Source organism: Mobula hypostoma, chromosome 2, assembly GCF_963921235.1.
Source record: "Mobula hypostoma chromosome 2, sMobHyp1.1, whole genome shotgun sequence".
NCBI classification, from domain to species: domain Eukaryota; kingdom Metazoa; phylum Chordata; class Chondrichthyes; order Myliobatiformes; family Myliobatidae; genus Mobula; species Mobula hypostoma.
In genome coordinates this window covers 127,544,498-127,565,343 of record NC_086098.1, presented here as the reverse complement: position 1 = coordinate 127,565,343, position 20,846 = coordinate 127,544,498, and the positions used below count along the sequence as shown (strand labels likewise).

At 41.2% G+C, this 20,846-nt stretch overlaps 1 protein-coding gene across 4 annotated transcripts in view; it reads left to right on the top strand.

The window, feature by feature from the left end:
* Positions 1-20,846, top strand: part of kif6 (kinesin family member 6) — a 611,249-nt gene that overhangs the window by 503,510 nt on the left and 86,893 nt on the right. For all 4 annotated transcript variants that reach the window (XM_063040644.1, XM_063040642.1, XM_063040641.1 and 1 more), the window contains 2 exons: positions 1,782-1,866; positions 7,579-7,714. In XM_063040644.1, the coding sequence (XP_062896714.1) occupies positions 1,782-1,866; positions 7,579-7,714 (221 nt within the window). The remainder of the gene's footprint in view (positions 1-1,781; positions 1,867-7,578; positions 7,715-20,846) is intronic.

Genomic DNA, 20,846 nt, shown 5'->3' with positions numbered 1-20,846 from the left:
TAAGATTGATAGGATTGCTCAGTGACCAAGCATGGACCCAATGGGCTGGATGGTCTCCTTCTATGTTGTAATGATATATGATCAATATAAAATATGAGGAAATGTAGCCTATCTTCTAATCCGTCCCAATGAAGGCTCACTGCCCGAAATGTTGACTGTACTCTTTTCTATAGATGCTCCCTGGACTGCTGTCCCTCCAACATTTTGTGTGTGTTGCTTCTCTTGTTTGTTTCTTATTGAAAATTTGTTACCTTAGCTAAGCAAAACAAACTTCACAAATGACGATAGATAATGACCACGCAAGAGAGACTACAGATGGTGAGAATCTGGAGCAACAAACAAAGTGCTGGAGGAACTAGTAGGGTCAGGTCAAAAGATAGTTGATGTTTTGGGTTAAGAACGATAAATGATCTGAAGCTTCATCTGCTTTTGTTGCTAGATAAGAGATATTTTCACTGAGGATTCAATGCAAAACCTTGTTGTATATACTGTAGTAACATAGTCATAGAGTTGACAGCATTGAAACAGGCAGTTTGACCCACCATATCCATGCCAAGTGGTAGACACACATTTATATTAATCCCATCTTCCAGCACTTGGCACAAAGCCTTCAATACCTAACTGATCAAAGTGCTTGATTAGACACTTAATTGCTGTCAGAGACTCTGTTTTCATCACATTTAGGCAGAATGCACCACTCTTTGAGTGAAGATTTCCCTCAGCTCCCCTCTAATTCTAAATCTATGGCCTCAGATGTTAGCTATTTCTGATATGGGGAAATGTTTCCTGCAGTCTACCACTTGCAATTTTATATACATCAATTATATCTCTTCTGAACCTTCTTCACTCCAGGGAAAATGGAGTAGCCTCTCCTGTCTTTTAGTACTGTCCTGGATTGTTTATAAAATCATGGGAAGCAGTAGGTAAGATGAATGGTCACAGTTTTTCCCATGGTCTAAAAGGGCATAGGCTTAGTTGAGAAGGGAAACATTTAAAAGGAACCCATAGGGCAGCTTGTTCATATAGAGGGTGGTCAGTATATGGAATGAGCTGTCAGAAGGAGTGGTGGAAGTGGGTATGGCTACAATATTTAGACCTATACATGGATAGAAAAAGTTTAGAGCAGGGGTTCCAAACATGGGGTCCATGGACCACTTGCTTAATGGTATTGGTCTATGGCATAAAAAAAAAGTTGGGAACCCCTGGTTTAGAGGGATTTTGGCTAAATATGGAGAAGAGGTACTAATTCAAGCAGACAACTTTGTCAGCATGGGTGAGATGGGTTGAAGGGCAATTTCCATGTTGTAATACTCTATGACTCCCAATTCAGGATTGTACTCCCTCAACACTGCACCAGTGCATCGTGATGCACCAGGCAACCAAGCCCCTCAAGTAGGTCTTACCCCCTTAGCCATCCTACTCAGAGAATGGCTACCTTTGACCTGATGTCATTGGAACTATTTTCTCTAATTGCTAAGATTGTAAAAATGCAAACAAAAGTGAGCTTTTTTTTAAGGAAAAGGATTCATTTATGACCTTGGCAGAAACAGCCTTGCAAAATGCTTCTACCGTGACATATGTTGACTGGAGGATTTCCCCATCAAGGGCAATAGAAAATAACCTCCTGTTAGAGCTTCCACCACAGTTGTTTTATTGTACCCTCAGATGGGGATTCCTGCCTGCTTTGCTGAGATCTAGAATGCAGGCAACAAAGTAATTTTCAAAAGGTGGATGTTGCTTGCTACTACAATTCAATATTCCTATTTTCAACTTTTTACTAGGTGTGACTAGTGAGCCTGTAGATGTCAATAAGCCAGATCATTTTGAAGAAGAACTTCGACAGAAACTTGAAGAAGAGAAAAAGAGGTTGGTGGCCATGTTTAATATAATTTATAAATAGCATATGTATAAACAAAGTCACCAAGGAGCCTGTGAAAACCGAGACACAAGAAACTGCAGATAATGGAATCTGAGTGATAAACTATCCATTGGAGAAAATAGCATCTTTTGGGGGAGGAGGAATTAACGACATTTTGGGTCAAAATCCTGTATCAGGCCTAAGTGCAGAGAGGAAAACTATCAATAAGAAGGGGAAAGGGCGAGACAAGAGGCAGTGGGTGATTGATGACCCAAGAAGCGGATGGAGGCAAGGTGGAGAATTGGAAGACAAAGGTGGGTTAGTGATAAGTGGAAGCAGAAGTAGAAGAAAAGAAATGGCAGGTGGAGCCAGAAGGAAAGGGGAAGATGAAGTTGGAAACAGCTGCAGGAGAGTGATAAGCAGGAACACAAAGGCTACCAGTACAGGAATGTGGTTAGCAAGGAGGATCCAGATGTGGAGAGGAGATTTGGTCAGTGAACTGGTGAGAAAATGTTTCTATTGTCACCTTCTGCATCTTAAATTCATTGGCCATTATTGGATAATTGTCATTATCACACTATTACTAATTATTATTATTATTATGCTAATTTGTTCCCTTTCCGGATTCACCTCCTTGATCTCATCCAACGGTGGTTCTTCCATCCTCAATTCCTCCATCCAAACAGCTGAAAAACATATGGTTGAGGGTAAACTCCAGTGTGGTTCAAAATCATAAAACAGCCTTGTTTTTAGCTATAGTGATTGCTCCATCCTCTCATTTCCCAACCCCCTTGCCCACTACTAATTCAGCCCTGTTGTAAGAGAAAGCAAGTGGGCAGGAGTTCCCAGTTTCCCCAGAGTGCACTAAGTTATTTGGAGAGATTGGAGAACTTAAGGCACCATACGTCTGACAGTGGTTGATTTAGAATTGTCTCAAGGGAAGCAGGTCATCTAGAGGTGATTATTGACATGAAGATTCCTGGAAGATAAAAAAAAGCGTTATCTTTGTAAATAACCCATCACTGGGAGTACGATGCAATGCCTAAGTGAATACGTTTCCTCGTTTGTGATTCCAACATTCCTGTTATCACCAAGGGGTAATATATGGTTAGGCCATATCCCCAACCTGCTTCAATCACTGCCCCAGCATCCAGCCATGTGCACCTAGTTAAGAAATGACAGGAGTACATAAATCTTCCAGAACCATGAATATGAAAGACTCAACTGGCCTAAATTCTCATGTCATAGTGAATTAAGCAAGGCTTTCTGAAATGAAACCATGCAGTTAAACATTAAGGATTCCCTTAAGAGTGTCTCTGGTTTTACCCTTCTCAGGTGGTTTATTGTAATTGGTTAATCATAGGAATTTATGCAACAGAAGGAGGCCATTCATCCTATGATAAAGGAGACAAAGCCATCTTCTAACTCATGGCCCACAGTTTGGCAAATTATTTTACATCAAATCTAAATGCATTTCAAATCTGTTAGATGTTTCTGCCTGCAGCATTATTTAAGAGACCCCATTCTGTTCCTAACCATTGCCTTTTGGGTGATGGTAAGAATTGGGGGAGAAGGGAGGTGAGTGAAATGCTGCCAAAGAAACATATAGCCAGCCGGGTCAGTTGTACCATTGAGGTTTTGGTGGCAGCCATTTCATTGTGGTAATGGCAAATATTGCCATATCTAACTTATTATTACATTCACCAGTGGATCTGGGGTGGTCGCAACTCTGGTTGGAATCATTTCTGGATGCTTGACTACATGAAATGCTAACCAGATGATTCCCAGAACCCTGACATCTGATCAGCTTGCTTAAACACATTTTATCACACTTACCATGGAAAAGTGATGGGCCTCCTCTGGCTGAGTACCTTTCCTTGTAGTTCCATATTGTCAGACATCCTACAACAAGGATATAATGAAGGTAATAAACTTAGGCATGCATTGTAGATTTCTAAATGAATCAAAAATAGAAGGTGGGTATAAATGGTTAATTTTTAAGTTGGGAGGCTGTAATTATTTGACTGATGTTAAAGCCCCAATTGTTCACAGTTTATATCAATGATTTTGATGAGGGGTCAAGTAGAATATATCCAAGTTTGATACAAAGATAAGCCATAGAATCAACAATTTTATTAAAAAATAAAATGCAGAAATGGTTAGTGGTGATATTAAGAGGCTAAATAAATGGATATGAACAAGCTAAGTATAATGTGTAAACGTAATGTCATCTCCTTTGGGGAAATAATGGTAAAGCAAAAGTTTGAAAGCAAAATGATAAAGCTAAAACAAGAGATTGAAAGTGCTGATGTCTAAAGTGGTCTAGGGTGATACTGTATTGCTGACAATTCATGTGCACAGACAGGAATCAATTAGGAAGGCTATCAGTATGTTGGTCTATATTTCTAAAGAATAAAGATCTGTTAGTCAGCTTATAAAAGGCCTAGGTGAGACTGCATCTGGAATAGTGTGCACAGGTCCAGTCTCCCATCTGAAGGTTTGTTGGGCTGATTCTTGGGACGGTGAGTTTGGCTCATGAGAAGAAATTAAGCAGATGTTAGCATGTGGGTATTATTGAGCAAAAAAATTATAAGCCAATATGGGAGTATAGGATTGATGAGATTGCTCTGAAAACCAAGAGAGACATGATGGGCTGAAAGACTTCTTTCTACGAGATAATAGATTACGGGCATACACAGGTTAGAAGAATGAGAGGATGTCATTGAAGTATGTAAAATTCATACTAGGCTTGACATGGTAGATACAGAGAAGATGTTTCCTCAGCTGGGTTTCCTATAACAGGGAGTCATAGAGTTATACAGCACAAAAATGGGCCCTTGGTGCAACTGGGCCACATTGACCAGGATTCCCATCTAAGCCCTTGTTTGGCCCATATCCTTCTTTTCTATGCATATACCTGTCTAAGTACCTTCAAACGTTGTTAATGTACCTGTCTCGACCAACAGGTTATCCCAAATAGTTATCCCTCAGATTCCTATTAAATCTCCCTCCTTTCACTTTAATATTATGTCAGCCAGTTCTTGATTCCTGAACTGAAGTAAAAAAAACACTCATGAATTTGTGTACCTCTATAAGATCACCCCTCGTTCTCCTATGCTCCAATGTAAATAGTTACAGCAACATCCTCATAAATCTTCTCTGCATTCTTTCCAGCTTAATGGCATCTTTCCTTTAGCAGGGTGGCCAAAACTGAATTCAACATTTCAAGCCTCAGCTTCAAAATAAGGGATCAGCTTTTCCCAAGTAAGAAGAGAAGAAATCTTGTCACCTGGAAGATAGGAAGTCTTTGGGATTTCCTACCCAAGACATCTGAGGAGATTGAATCACTGAGCCAATTCAAGACATAGATTGTATGGTGAGGGATTCAACATTGATTGCCCGCAAGTTGGATTCTGAGAATTCCCAGTAATTCCCCATCAGAAATGGAATAGCAAAAAGGAAATGAGACAGGAGGGGAAACTGTAAGAAAAAAGGATGATCACTTTCCCAAGCCACTCAAAGAAATTTTGATCCCTCCTCCTACAAACTTCACCTCTCCCTTGATGAGTGTGCCTCTCAGTCATGAGTGAGGTTCCATAATTACCTGTTCCCAAAGGTACACCAGTCTGTCATTCTTGTTGGGTGCAGGAAACCCACCTTGGGTAAATAATTAAAGCCTTGGAGTTAAAATCTCACCAGGCTTCATGCCTGCCACTTTTACTGCCATAGCCTTACCCAGAGTGGTAGCAGATTCAGTGAGGTGGAGACAACTTCCCCTAAACAATACCAACATGGAACACAGTATATTAATCTGCATGTGAAAATGAAAGACACATTTCATATAAGCAAATAAAATTTGACTCTGAGCTGGATAGATATTTGTCAGAGGAACTCATCCCATTCAGTATTGCTAAATCTGTTATATAGTAACATCAGTCCTAGTTTCTCGTCTCCATTCATTCCAATGAAGTCAACAGAATGAACTTTAGAGAAAAAGTACATGCTATATGTACCATCAGCTTAATTTTCTAGACACAGGACCACAATGATATAGGATTATGAAGTAAACTTAGTGTAAATTTATTATCAGAGTACGTACACTTCACCACATTCAACCCTGAGATTCTTTTTCCTGTGGACATACTTAGCAAATCTATGGACAGTAACTGTAAACAGGATCAATGAACAACACACTGTGCAAAAGATTTAAAATATTAAAGAGCTACATAGAGAGGAGGTGAAGACTTGGGAGGAAACTCCCCAAGAGACTCTACTCAGTTAGAGCTACAACTGGACATGGGAGGGGTAAGGAAAACTGGATAATACCAAGGGGCTAGGTTTGAAAGGTCATTTCAGAAGATCATAGGACTAGAGGAAGATGTGGATCATGGAAAGGGTGAGAACAAGTTTTTATTTCGCAAATTTAAGAGCTGAGGTAAGAAATTTTCAGTCAGATTCAGTCAATCTGGGTTAGTGGATGTATAAGTGAAGGTGTAAGTTAGGACGGGGACGACATAGTGTTGGAGGAACTCATGTTTTTCACATGATGCGAAGTTGGAGAATGATCGCATTTCATTGGTTGAAACTGAGTATAGTGAGGTCTTATTGGTAGATAAGCTGAAGTTAAGATAGAGTTGAAACTAAATGATGCAAAAAGCATGGGTTTGGAAGCTCAGCTCAGAGGCACAGAGGACAAAGACATTAGTGAAACATATGAGTTTTTAAGGCAAGCTAGGCAACCTACAAAAAATAGTGGAGCAACCTATCAAGTCAAGCAGAATCTATGGAGAAGAATAAAGCTGGAAGCTTTCTCATACAAACTCAGAATTGAATTTCACATCTTAGTTGGTGGGATTTCAACTCATATTCTATGGATTCAGCATCTTAAGCGATATGTTACTAAGTATAAAACAGCAATGGGTATGAACACTGGCTGTTCCTTAGATATATGTATTATGTCAGTCATGTATTTTCTTATATTATTGTCACATATACTCAATTACAGTGAAAAGATATTGTTTGCGTACTATCCAGTCAGATCAGTCTATACAGAAGTACAGCAAAGGAGTACAGAGAAGAGAGTGCAGAATAAAATGGTACAATTACAGGGAAAGTGCAGTGCAGGTAGACGAGTAACGTGTAAGGGCTACAAAGAGGTAGACTTGGACATCGAGGATTCATCGTTAACATATGAGAGGTCCATTCAGGATTCTGATAACAGTGAGATAGAAAGTAGTAAGTTGGAAAAACAAAGTAACTTTTCTATAAGTAGTCCCAACAGATGATTAACAGTTAACACAGAAAAGCACATTGGAAAATCTTCAAACAACCTACTCTTATTTAGCATCTGATGAAACTCTGTCTCATTTTGCCATTCACTAGCTTATTTATTATTTAACTAAATTCTCAAACTACAGCCTGTGTGGTTGCATGAAACCATTTTTTGGAGCTCAGTATAATCTATTCTCCCATCGGATCTTAAAAGCTTCTCTAAAACTTCCCTCCAGAATAAACCTAAACAGCTTCTCAGTTTTCAATCTAAACACAGCACAGATCCTGCACCATGATTACACACTTATGGCACATTACGAATAGGACTTGTACATCAGGTCAGTGTATATTTGGTCTATAGGCATGGCAGCAAAATGCACTAATTGCTTCACATAGTTCTCGTCCATTAATTTCACACAAGTCATTGTTTCACTTTCATTTATGTCCAGCTACAAAATGACCTTCAACCGACTGAAGGGGCTGAAGACAGAGACTGAGCACCTGCAGCATCTTCTGCAAAAGGCTAAGATGATGATACAAAAGGATTTCGAGGCTTGGTGGTCTGAAGAAACTATGAGGCTCCAGGTAACACAAACATTCCAACTCATGTTTGCTTGCTTTGTCAAATTCTCTACAATTCTGAATCCCAGTGAATCTTGGAAACTAGATCATATGAAGGATTTAAAGTGGAGATTCGTAAGCAGAGCCAAAGAACTACTTAGGGCAGAAACGGGCCCTTCAGCCCTTCATGCTAATTCCATATTCATGGAATATTGTAAGTGCACTTGCGCCTACCATCTCTATAATATTAAATGATTTGAAGAATTGAGGGCTATGGGGGACTGACCCAGAAGAGGAGTTGAAGACAGCAAAGATGAACTAAGATCAAATGAAATAGCAGACCCAGCTCCAGGAGTAAAATGGCCTAATCTACTCCAGTTTACTTCTGTTCTTGTGTTCCTGAAGACTCTTACATAAGTCGAGTCTCAGATGACAGTAAAAGGAAGGTACAGTGCTGTGCAAATGTCTTAGGTATATGTAAAACAATCCTATAAAGCAAAAATGCTTTCAAACTAATGAAATGAATTGGGGGAAAATATTTGGTGTAATTATTTGCCTTTAAAGCTGATTATCTCTGATAACTTTCCACTGTTCTTCTGCAGACTTTGGCTATCTCGCTTGCTTCTGTTTCTGCAGGTTATCCCAGACAGCCTGGATGATGTTGAGATCAGGGTTCTGCAGACGCCATATCATCTGAAACCATATAAAAAAATTTAGTGTGCCTAAGAATTTTGCACAGTACTGTACTTTTTAATGTTTGTTTTGGGATCATTTCCATCCCTAAATGCTATAGAGAAAGTTGCCTCTTTAAACCACTGCAGCAACCCTGGTGAAGATCGGTCCATCATTTAGACCCAGTGCTGATGAAGGACCAGTGAAATGCTCAGTTTCACCAGGCACTATACTCAGTCAGATGCTGCTTTGAAGATTGTCATTCTCACCTCACTTCGACAATTCAACACTTTGTTCAAATTTTTGGCCAGTATTGTAATAAGTATGAAACTGAGTAGTCCTGGTGAAACCCATCTGGTACGAGCCGAGTAAGTGCTGCTTTAGATTGATAAATTGGGATTAGTGAAATTGAATTTGTCCTGCTTCTTATGAACAGGAATAACCTGGGCAAATCTCCACATTGTGGGTTGATGTAAGCCCATAGGTCCGTGAAAGCGGCAGCACATGTGGATAGGGTGGCCGAGAAGGCAGATGGCATGCTTGCTTTCAGCAATCAGTGCGGAGTATAAAAATCCTTCAGTCGTGTTGCGTCTGTGGAAACCTTAGGCCACATTTGAAGAATTGTAAGCAGTAGACCACTTTATGTGAAAAAAATGAAGGCTTTAGAGAAGGTGCTAAAGAAGTTCATTGTGATGTTGCCTGGATTTGAGTGAATTAGCTTGAAGCAGAGATTAGACAATTTTGAATTGTTTTCCCTGGAGTGTCAGAGGCTAAACGAAGAACTGATAAAAGTGTATAAAATTATGAGCCATAATAGAGTTGGTAGGTCGGTGTCTTTTTCCCGGGATGAAAATGGTAAATATTGGAGGATATACTGTATATATCATGAGCTGCCAGAGGAAATGGTTGAGGCAGGTAAAATAACAAGTTTTAAAAGACAATTGACCAGGTACATGGATGGGAAAGGTTTGGAAGGTTATGGGCCAAATACTGGTTATGTGTGTGAATACTCATGCAAGGCCTAGACTTGCCAATTCTACAGTGCTCTGTGTGTTAGAAAATTGTACCAAAGAGCTTTGTTTGAATGGGCATCTTGATCAACATTGACTAGTTGGGCCAAAAGATCTGTTTACTCTCTGTATGACTCTGACTTTATGACTCATTGTTGTCTGCTGCTATTATGTATCTCTGTTGTAACCGGTGCTCCCAGGCATTTCTTGATTTCATGTAGAGTGAATCGGATTGGTTTCTGAGACAGTGGGGATCTCAAGAGGCAGAGGTGGACTATCTTTGCACATCTGGCTGAACATGGTTGTAAATGCTTCAAGCTTTTCTTCAGTACTATGCTAACTCTCACCATTACTGATGATGGGGATCTGTCTCATGTTAGCCTTTTAGTTGTCCAACACCATTTACAACAAGCAGGACGGCAGAATCTCAAACTTCTCAGTTTGCTGTGAGATTGCTTTGCTCTTTCCATTGCATGCTGTTTAGTTGTTTGTTAGTCCTGTAGTTAATAGCGTGGATCTCATTATTTTTAGCAATTCTTTCTACACCCTGCACTGAGCCACAGTAGATCTTCTTGTTTCTCAGTAAGGTTAGAATTAAAGATATGTCATTTCACAAGGTTACACATTGTGGTAGTGTATATTTGTGTTGCTGTTTGTGGACATCAACACCAGCACAGAATACTGTGTGTAGTGACATTTGCATGCTGACCCCAGCACATGCTTAGGCTGTGTTAATTGTTAATGCAAATCATGCATTTCATTGTATGTTTTCATGTACATGTGATAAATAAATGAATCTAAGTCTGAAACTGAATCTGTTCTCTACCTCAAACAAGACTAAATCTGCAGATGTTGGAAATCAAAGCAATACATACAAAATACTGAAGGAACTTAGCAGGCCAAGCACTGTCTATGGAAAAGAGCAAACAGTTGACGTTTTGGGCCAAGACCCTTTATCAGGACTGCTGAAGGGTGGCCTGAAACCTCGACTGTTTACTGTTTTCCATAGATACTGCCTGGCCTGCTGAGTTCCTCCAGCATTTTGTGTGTTCTCTACCCGTCTCATTTAGTTTCTTTATAGTAACAGTCAATACAATGGAGAGGTCCTCAGTATGAAGAATGACTGTTAACACTTCTTGTTTGCAATGCAGTGTTCTCCCATAGTGTTCTCTTCATGGTCAAATTCCTGATTTTGGAAACTAGTGAAATGAGGAACACAGGAAAGGTGGAAAGTGGGGAGGGGCAAGAAGTGAGAGTTACTTCTCAGAATTGGGAGAAATTAAGGTGGTAGTTATCCTGTCAAGGTAAACCTCAAGGTTATTCTTGAGCACCTTTAAATAAAGCACTTGAGGCTTGGATGTGTTTTCATGTGTTGAAGAGGTTTTATGTTGGCAAACCCTGCCAGTTACTGCAAGGTTCTCTGACACAATTTTCTATCCCTCACAGCTCTGTAGAACAGGCAGCTCTGGTTCTGGCAAGAGCTTTCACACACATGCTACACAGCGGGATATTCCTCTGCCATCTCGCCATTTGTAGGTGGGAAGAGGGGATAAGGTTGATCTGGAGGGAGAGGAGAGTAGGGCAAAAATCATAAAAGATATTGTGGCATAAAATTGTGGTTTGGAAGATGCTCAGGGAGAAAGACTACATGAGGCACAGAAGTGAGAAAATTATATGGGAAGCAAGTACACAGAGGAATGGACATAGGACATAAAACCGTTCAGCCCACGATGTCAATGGTGAGTATGATGTCAAATGGAACTAATCTGTTCTGCCTACACTTGATCCTTATCTCTCCATCCCTACACATTCATGCATCTGTCTAAAAGCCTGTTGAATGGCACTGTTGTATATGTCCACTACCACATTCTGGGCATCCACCACTCTAAGTAAAAAAATTTGCCCTGCACATCCCCTTTAAATATTCACACTCTCACCTTAAATATATTCCCTTCAGTATTCAATATTTGTACCCTGGTTAAAAGCAGATTATTGAGGTCCACTCAATCTGTGCATCGTATAATTTTATAAACCTAAATCGGGTATCCTTTCAAGTCTCTGATGCTCCAAAGTAAACAACCCAAGTTTGTCTACCTTTTCATATAGCTCAAATACTCTAATCCAGTAAACCTCTTCCGAACCTTATCCAAAGCCACCACATCCTTCCTGAATATCAGAAAGGAGAAGATTGGGAGAGTAACATTGGGGAAATGATCACAGTGCGGAGATGATCATCAGATGAAAGCAGTGAGAAGATTGAGAGGAAGAATGTTTGAGGTTTCCTAGAACATTGGGTACTTAATGTTTGGTATGGACATGGTGTGCGGATTGGATAATTTCTGTTGCTGTATGACTCTGTAAGTTGGGATCACTACATAGGTGAAGGGGTATTTTGTCCATTTTAATTTCTCCATGTAGAAAAATCCTGACATATATAGGTAGAATAAGGCATAGTTGTTAAATATCATTTCACCTTGTTCCACCTATTCACTTACCTTATACAATTCATTCCATGATTTCTGAAATGTGTCAAGACTTCACCACCTTCCCTAATTTGGTTTGATCTGTGAGTCTGATGTGCATTGAATTTCTGAATAAAATTAGAGGGTCCAGATTTGAAATATACTGATATAAGGAGATATTCCTCAAAGAAAATGTGATTAATAAAAGGAATGAAGATCCAGAAAGGGAAAATAGTCCTTTTTTCAGGGTTGGGAGCACATTTAAGGTGAGAGGGGTAAGACTTATAAGGGTTATGAGCAACAGGTTTTTCACGTCGAGGATAGTGGCTGTATGGAATAAGCTGCCAGAGGAAGTGGTAGAGACAGGTGCAATTACAGCATTAAAAAAAAACAGCTGGGCAAGTACATGGATAGAAGAGGTTTAGAGTGATAAGAGTAAAACACAGGCAAATGGGAAATAATACCTTGGTTGTCAAAGACCTAAGGACCTGTTTCCAGCTGTACAATTCGATGAATCTATGAATCTAAAGAAAAGGATTAAATCCAGGCTTCACTTTAAGGACAAATAGTTGCTATGTGAGGAAACTTATTTTAATGTGAAAGTCATAGTCACAGAGCTGTAGAGCACAGAAAATGTCCATTGTCCCACCTCTTTGATGCCAGCTGTAATGCCTGTCTATGCCAATCCCTTTTGCCTGCATTAGGTACTTATTTCCTACACCTTCTCTAAGTACAGTTCCTATCTAAATGCCTCTTAAATATTGTAACTGTGTTTGCTTCCACCACCTCCTCTGGGATCTTGCTCCACATGACCTTCACCCTCTGAAAAATTTAACCCTCAAATCTCCTCTATGTTTTTCACTTCAATTTAAATTTATCTTCCAGTTTGAAAGTCTCAAACCCTGAGAGAAAAAGATTCTGTCTACTCTATCTACATTAATATTTTTAAATGTTTATTTGCTAATAACTTTATGTGCCTCTATTAGAACAGTTGTCCAATTGAAAATCTCATGTCTCATTAATTTTTCTCATAGCTCAGTTTTCACAGACTGTGTATTATCTATATTGCCATTCCATTGCAATAAACTGCCTTCTTTGTTTCTTTGTCACTACAGCTGAAAACAGTATTGACAGAGCAGTCTGACCAGACTCCTATAACATTTTTATCACTTTCTCTTTCTAAAATCTTACAAGATTCGGTTTCACCTTCATTTGTTGCTTTTTTTCCTCTTTCAGAGAACTCCTCTGTGTTGTATATTTAACTCCATCATGAACACACTCTCACATTCAATCATTTGTTTCTTAAACCACTTGGCAAAATTCTCATCACCACAGTTGAGCAGTGCGATGTCCACTTTGATCCCTGTATATTAAAATTGACTTTTTGTTCTAATTATGTTTTCTTATGAAAATTACGAAATTTTGTTCAATTTATATTTTTCTTGTGAATGCTGCTTATGTGATCCTATATTAAAGTTTAAAGATTAGCTTTATTAGTCACATGTCGCATCGAAGCATACAGTGAAATGCGTCATTTGCATCGATGATCAACAGAGTCTATGGATGTGCTGGGGGCAGGCTTAGCATTACCATGTTTCCGACACGAACGTAGTATGCCCACAACTTACTAACCCTAAACTGTATGTCTTTTTGGAATGTGGGAGGATAAAGGAGGACCTGGAAGAATCCCGTGCTGTCACGGGGAAAACATGCCAACTCCTTAAAGACAGTGGCAGGAATTGGATCCCCATTTTACAGCTGGCACTGTAAAGCATTATGCTAACTGCTATGCTATTGTGTGGTACTGCACTGTGCCCTGAATACTGCCTATGACAACAAGTTTGGCTTTGGCTTTAACCAGTCTTACCTTGCTATTAACTGATTACATTTCCATTTGTGAAGTGTCATTGGTCACTTACCTCTCTACCTAGTTGTCTCATTTAGTTCAATCTGAGATTGTTGAGCTGCCTTCTAATTTCACTTCCCTTGGTTCAAATACATCTGCAATTTTTTTTTTATACAGCGATTGTTATGTGCATGGAGCACACTGCCGGTATGATGGTGGAAGCAGACATAGCAGTGGCACTTAAAAGGCATTTAGACTGGTGCAGAGATGTGGATCATGTATATGCAGATGCGATTAGTGTCATTTAGCATCATGACCAAAGCATGGATCGAAGGGCATGTTCCTAGGCGATGTTCCATAAATTTCACTGCAATGCATTGTTTCAGAATTAATGTAAATTAAAAGCAATAGTGGTCCCAGTCTAGCTCCCTAAGTTGTCATTCTCAATAATGCCTTCCTACCTGATGATGCTCTTCTGTCAAATGCTCTTTATTTCCAACCTGTCAACCACGTTTTCATTCATTCCTGGGTATTACCCTAAATCCCCTCAATTCTCGGTTAATTTCAAAGCCTTTCATGTTAAATTTCACCCAAATCTTTTTGAAATTTTGGTACACCACATCATAGACCTAACCGCAGTCTGCTTGGGTTCTGCCAGTCTCTTCTAAATCCATAAGAATGTGTTTATGATTTCACTAGAGGTACCAGACAAAGTAAGTCTTTGCAAAATCTATTTGCAGTGCTCCGACAGATTGTAGCTGGAGGAAATTTTAACCCTTGGTTTTTTATTCTAAACTGAAAATTGCCCATTTGTTTAATTTTCCCAATTTGATTACTTTCCACTGATGAATCTGTTTATTATATTTCTTGCTCAGAATCATTGGATGATACTACACTGTTAGCATTGTCTCAGAAGCAACACTGTTACCTCAGGTGCTGGGGTCGAGCACTATCCTGGAACTTCCAACAAACTCTTCAAGCATCAATCCTTGGAGTTTATTGTTTGCACCTAGTTTTCTAATCATGACTTGGACTTAGATTTTCACTCATCTGGAAAGCACACTGAAAGCTGCACAGGACTTTCATTTAAAGGATATGAATTTTGACCCAGGAATTTAAAATCAGGAGTGGTGTTTTGATGGGAGGCTGTTCCAGTTTATTCTACAGAGCTCTGTGATGCTGTGCAGTGAAACATTCAAGTAAGTCAAAGACCAGAAAATCTGCAGATGTTCGAAGTCCAAACAACACACACAGAATGCTGGAGGAACTCAGCAGGCCCAGCAGCATATATGGAAAAGAGTAAACGGTCAACGTTTTGGGCCAGGACCATTCATCAGGACTGGAGAAAGGATGAGGTTAGAGCAAGGAGGTGGGGGGAGGGGAGGAAGAAGTGCAAGATGGAAGGTGATAGGTGAAACTGGGAAAGGAAGAGGTGTGAAGTAAAGAGCTGGGAAGCTGCTAGGTGAAAGAGGTAAAGTGCTGGAGAAGGGAGAATCTGATAGGAGTGGGTAGAAGACAGTGGAAGAAAGGGAAGGGTGAAGAGCACCAGAGGGAATATTGTTGCAATATTACAGATTGCCAGGTATGATGTTGTGGCCGTCACTGAATTGTGGCTGAAGGATGGTTGTAGTTGGAACCTGAATGTCCAAGGTTACACGTTATATCGGACGGATAGGAAGGTAGGCAGAGGGGGTGGTGTGGCTTTACTGGTAAAGAATGGCATCACATCAGTGGAAAGATGTGACATAGGATTGAAAGATGTTGAATCATGTGGGTTGAGTTAAGAAACTGCAAGGGTAAAAGGACGTTGATGGTGGTTATATACAAGCCTCCCAGCAGTGGCTGGAAGCTGGACCACAGATAACAACAAGAAATAGAAAAGGTGAGTCAAAAGGGCAATGTTATAGTAGTTATAGGAGATTTTAACATGCAGGTCGACTGAGAAAATCAGGTTGGTAATGGATCTCAAGAGTGAGTTTGTTGAATGCCTGAGAGATGGCTTTTCAGAGCAGTTTGCCATTGAGCCTACTAGGGAATCAGCTATACTGGATTGGGTGTTATGTAATGAACCGGAGCCGATTAGGAAGCTTAAGGTAAAAGAACCCTTAGGAACCAGTGATCACAATATGATTGTGTTCAACTTGAAATTTGATAGGGAGAAAGTAAAGTCTAATGTAGCAGTATTTCAGTGGAGTAAAAGGGAAATTACGGTGGTGTGAGAGAGGAGTCGGCCAAAGTAAATTGGAAGGAGCTGCTGGCAGGGATGTCAGCAGAGCAGCAATGGTGTGTGTTCCTGGGAAAAATGAGTAGGTGCAGAACATGTGTAGTTCAAAAATGAAGAAATACTCAAATGGTAAAATAGTACAACCATGGCTGACAAGGGAAGTCAAAGCTATTGTAAAAGCAAAAGAAAGGGCATACAACAAAGGAAAAAGTTGGGAAGCTTTTAAAAACCTACAGAGAGCAACTAAAAAAATCACTAGAAGGGAAAAGATGAAATATGAAAGCAAGCTAGCAAATATCAAAGTGGATAGTAAATGCTTTTTCAGGTATGTTAAAAATAAAAGAGAAATGAAAGAGGATATAGGACTGCTAGAAAATGAGGCAAGAGGAATAATAACAGGGGACAAGGAGATGACTGATGAATTAAATGAGTATTTTGCATCGGTCTTCACTGTGGAAGACACTAGAAATATGCCTGATGTTGTAGTGTGTGAAGGAAGAGAAGTCGGTGCAGTTACTGTTACAAGAGAGAAGGTATTCAAAAAGCTGAAAGACCTAAAGGTACTTAAGTCACCCGGACCAGAGGAACTGCACCCTAGGGTTCTGAAAGAGGTAGTGTTAGAGATTGTGGTGGCATTAAAAATGATCTTTCAAAAATCATTGGACTCTGGCATGGGGCCAGAGGACTAGAAAATTGCAAATGTTACTCCACTCTTTAAGAAAGGAGGAAGACAGAAGAAAGGAAACTACAGACCAGTTAGCCTGACTTCAGTGGCTGGGAAGATGCTAAAGTCAATTGTTAAGGATGAGGTGATGGAGTACTTGGTGACACAGAACAAGATAGTACAGCATGGTTTCCTTCAGAGAAAATTCTGCCCGGCAAACCTGTTGGAATTCTTTGAGGAGATTACAAGTAGGATAGATAAAGGGGATGCAGTGGATGTTGCACTTTCAGAAGGCCTTTGACAAGGTGCTACACGTGAGGCTGCTTACCAAGTTAAGTTCCCATGGTATTACAGGAAAGTTACTAAGATAGAGCATGGCTGATTGGTAGGAAGCAGCGAGTGGGAATAAAAGGATTCTTTTCTCATCAATGACTAGTGGTGTTCCACAGGGGTCGGTGTTGGGACCACTTCTTTTTATGCTGTATATCAATAATTTAGATGACGGAATAGCTGGCTTTGTTTCCAAGTTTGGAGATGATGTAAAGATTGGTGGAGAGGCAGGTAGTGCTGAGGAAACAATAAGGATGCAGAAGGATTTAGACAGATTAGGAGAATAGGCAAGAAAGTGGCAAACGAAATACAATGTTTGAAAATACATGGTCATGTACTTTGATAGTAGAAATAAATGTGTGGACTATTTTCTAAATGGGGAGAAATCCAGAAATCTGAGATACAAAAGGACTTGAGAGTTCTTGAGCAGAACACACTGAAGGTTAACTTGCAGGTTGAGTCGGTGGTGAGGAAGCAAATGCCATGTTAGCATTCATTTCAAGAGGTTAAGAATACAAGAGCAAAGATGTGATGCTGAGGCTTTATAAGACACTAATGAGGCCTCACCTTGAGTATTGTGACAGTTTGGGGCCCCTCATCTTAGAAAAAATGTGCTAGCATTGGACAGGGTCCAGAGGAGGTTCTGTACTTGCTGGAATTCAGAAGAATGAGGGGGGATCTCATTGAAACCTTCGAATGTTGAAAGACCTAGATAGAGTAGATGTGGAAAGGATGTTTCCCATGGTGGGAGAGTCTAGGACAAGAGGGCACAGCCTCAGGACAGAGGGACGCCCTTTCAAAACAGAGATGCAGAGAAATTTCTTTAGCCAAAGGGTGGTGAATTTATGGAATTTGTTGCCACATTCAACAGTGGAGGCCAGGTCGTTGTGTGTATTTAAGAGAGAGATTGATACGTTCTTGATTGGACATGGCATCAAAGGTTACAGGGAGAAGGCCGGGAACTGGGGTTGAGGAGGAGATAAAAAAAATAGATCGACCATGATTGAATGGTGGAGCAGACTTGATGGGCCAGATGGTCTAATTCTACTCCTATGTCTTATGGTCTTATGGAAGTGATGGACTGGTAAGGAGATAAGATGAGAGAGGGAAACAGGAATGGAAAATGGTGAAGGGGGTGCAAATACCAGAAGTTCGAGAAATTGCTGTTCATGCCATCAGGTTGGAGGCAACCAAGACAGAATATAAGTTGTTGCTCCTCCAACTTGAGTGTGGCCTCATTGCGGCAGCAGAGGAGCCATGAACATTCAAGTAAGTCCCCTGCAATATCATTTTAAGCAACTGCTCAAGTTGCCTGAAATGACCTTGGTTGTCTGTGGTATGACCACTACGGTTTCAGTACTACCATAGAACCATAGAACCATAGAAACTACAGCACAGAAACAGGCCTTTTGGCCCTTCTTGGCTGAGCCGAACCATTTTCTGCCTAGTCCCACTGACCTGCACACGGACCATATCCCTCCATACACCTCCCATCCATGTATCTGTCCAATTTATTCTTAAATGTTAAAAAAGAACCCGCATTTACCACCTCGTCTGGCAGCTCATTCCATACTCCCACCACTCTCTGTGTGAAGAAGCCCCCCCCTAATGTTCCCTTTAAACTTTTCCCCCCTCACCCTTAACCCATGTCCTCTGTTTTTTTTCTCCCCTTGCCTCAGTGGAAAAAGCCTGCTTGCATTCACTCTATCTATACCCATCATAATTTTATGTACCTCTATCAAATCTCCCCTCATTCTTCTACGCTCCAGGGAATAAAGTCCTAACCTATTCAACCTTTCTCTGTAACTGAGTTTCTCAAGTCCCGGCAACATCCTTGTAAACCTTCTCTGCACTCTTTCAACCTTATTTATATCCTTCCTGTAATTTGGTGACCAAAACTGAACACAATACTCCAGATTCGGCCTCACCAATGCCTTATACAACCTCATCATAACATAAACAACAAGAATTCTGCAGATGCTGGAAATTCAAGCAACACACATCAAAGTTGCTGGTGAACGCAGCAGGCCAAGCAGCATCTGTAGGAAGAGGTGCAGTCGACGTTTCAGGCCGAGACCCTTCGTTAGGACTAACTGAAGGAAGAGTGAGTAAGGGATTTGAAAGTTGGAGGGGGAGGGGGAGATCCAAAATAATAGGAGAAGACAGGAGGGGGAAGGATGGAGCCAAGAGCTGGACAGGTGATTGGCAAAAGGGGATACGAGAGGATCATGGGACTGGAGGTCCGGGAAGAAAGACGGGGGGGGGGGGGGACCCAGAGGATGGACAAGAGGTATATTCAGAGGGACAGAGGGAGAAAAAGGAGAGTGAGAGAAAGAAAGTGTGCATAAAAATAAGTAACAGATGGGGTACGAGGGGGAGGTGGGGCCTTAGCGGAAGTTAGAGAAGTCGATGTTCATGCCATCAGGTTGGAGGCTAGATAGAGTAGATTCTCATTTCTGCATACCTCGACACTGTTTTATCACCCCTTGTTCAATCCCTTCCGACCTATGTTCGTGACACTTCTCACGCTCTTAAACTTTTCGATGATTTTAAGTTCCCTGGCCCCCACCGCTTTATTTTCACCATGGATGTCCAGTCCTTATATACTTCCATCTCCCATCAGGAAGGTCTCAAAGCTCTACGCTTCTTTTTGGATTCCAGACCTAATCAGTTCCCCTCTACCACCACTCTGCTCCGTCCAGCGGAATTAGTCCTTACTCTTAATAATTTCTCCTTTAGCTCCTCCCACTTCCTCCAAACTAAAGGTGTAGCTATGGGCACCCGTATGGGTCCTAGCTATGCCTGCCTTTTTGTTGGGTTTGTGGAACAATCTATGTTCCGTGCCTATTCTGGTATCTGTCCCCCACTTTTCCTTCGCTACATCGACGACTGCATTGCCGCTGCTTCCTGCACGCATGCAGAACTCGTTGACTTTATTAACTTTGCCTCCAACTTTCACCCTGCCCTCAAGTTTACCTGGTCCATTTCCGACACCTCCCTCCCCTTTCTAGATCTTTCTGTCTCTGTCTCTGGAGAAAGCTTATCCACAGATGTCTACTATAAGCCTACTGACTCTCACAGCTATCTGGACTATTCCTCTTCTCACCCCGTCTCTTGCAAAAACGCCATCCCCTTCTCGCAATTCCTCCATCTCCGCCGCATCTGCTGTCAGGATGAGGCTTTTCACTCTAGGAGGAGGGAGATGTCTTCCTTTTTTAAAGGAAGGGGCTTCCCTTCCTCCACTATCAACTCTGCTCTTAAACGCATCTCCCCCATTTCACGTAAATCTGCTCTCACTCCATCCTCCCGCCACCCCACTAGGAATAGGGTTCCCCTGGTCCTCACCTACCACCCCACCAGCCTCCAGGTCCAACATATTATTCTCCGTAACTTCCGCCACCTCCAACAGGATCCCACCACTAAACACATCTTTCCCTCCCCCCCCCTCTGCATTCCGCAGGGATCGCTCCCTACACAACTTCCTTGTCCATTCGTCCCCCCCATCCCTCCCCACTGAACTCCCTCCTGGCACTTATCCGTGTAAGCGGAACAAGTGCTACACATGCCCTTACACTTCCTCCCTTACCACCATTCAGGGCCCCAAACAGTCCTTCCAGGTGAGGCAACACTTCACCTGTGAGTCGACTGGGGTGATATACTGCATCTGGTGCTCCCGATGTGGCCTTTTATATACTGGCGAGACCCGACGCAGACTGGGAGACCGCTTTGCTGAACATCTACGCTCTGTCCGCCAGAGAAAGCAGGATCTCCCAGTGGCCACACATTTTAATTCCACATCCCATTCCCATTCTGACATGTCTATCCACGGCCTCCTCTACTGTAAAGATGAAGCCACACTCAGGTTGGAGGAACAACACCTTATATTCCATCTGGGTAGCCTCCAACCTGATGGCATGAACATCGACTTCTCTAACTTCCGCTAAGGCC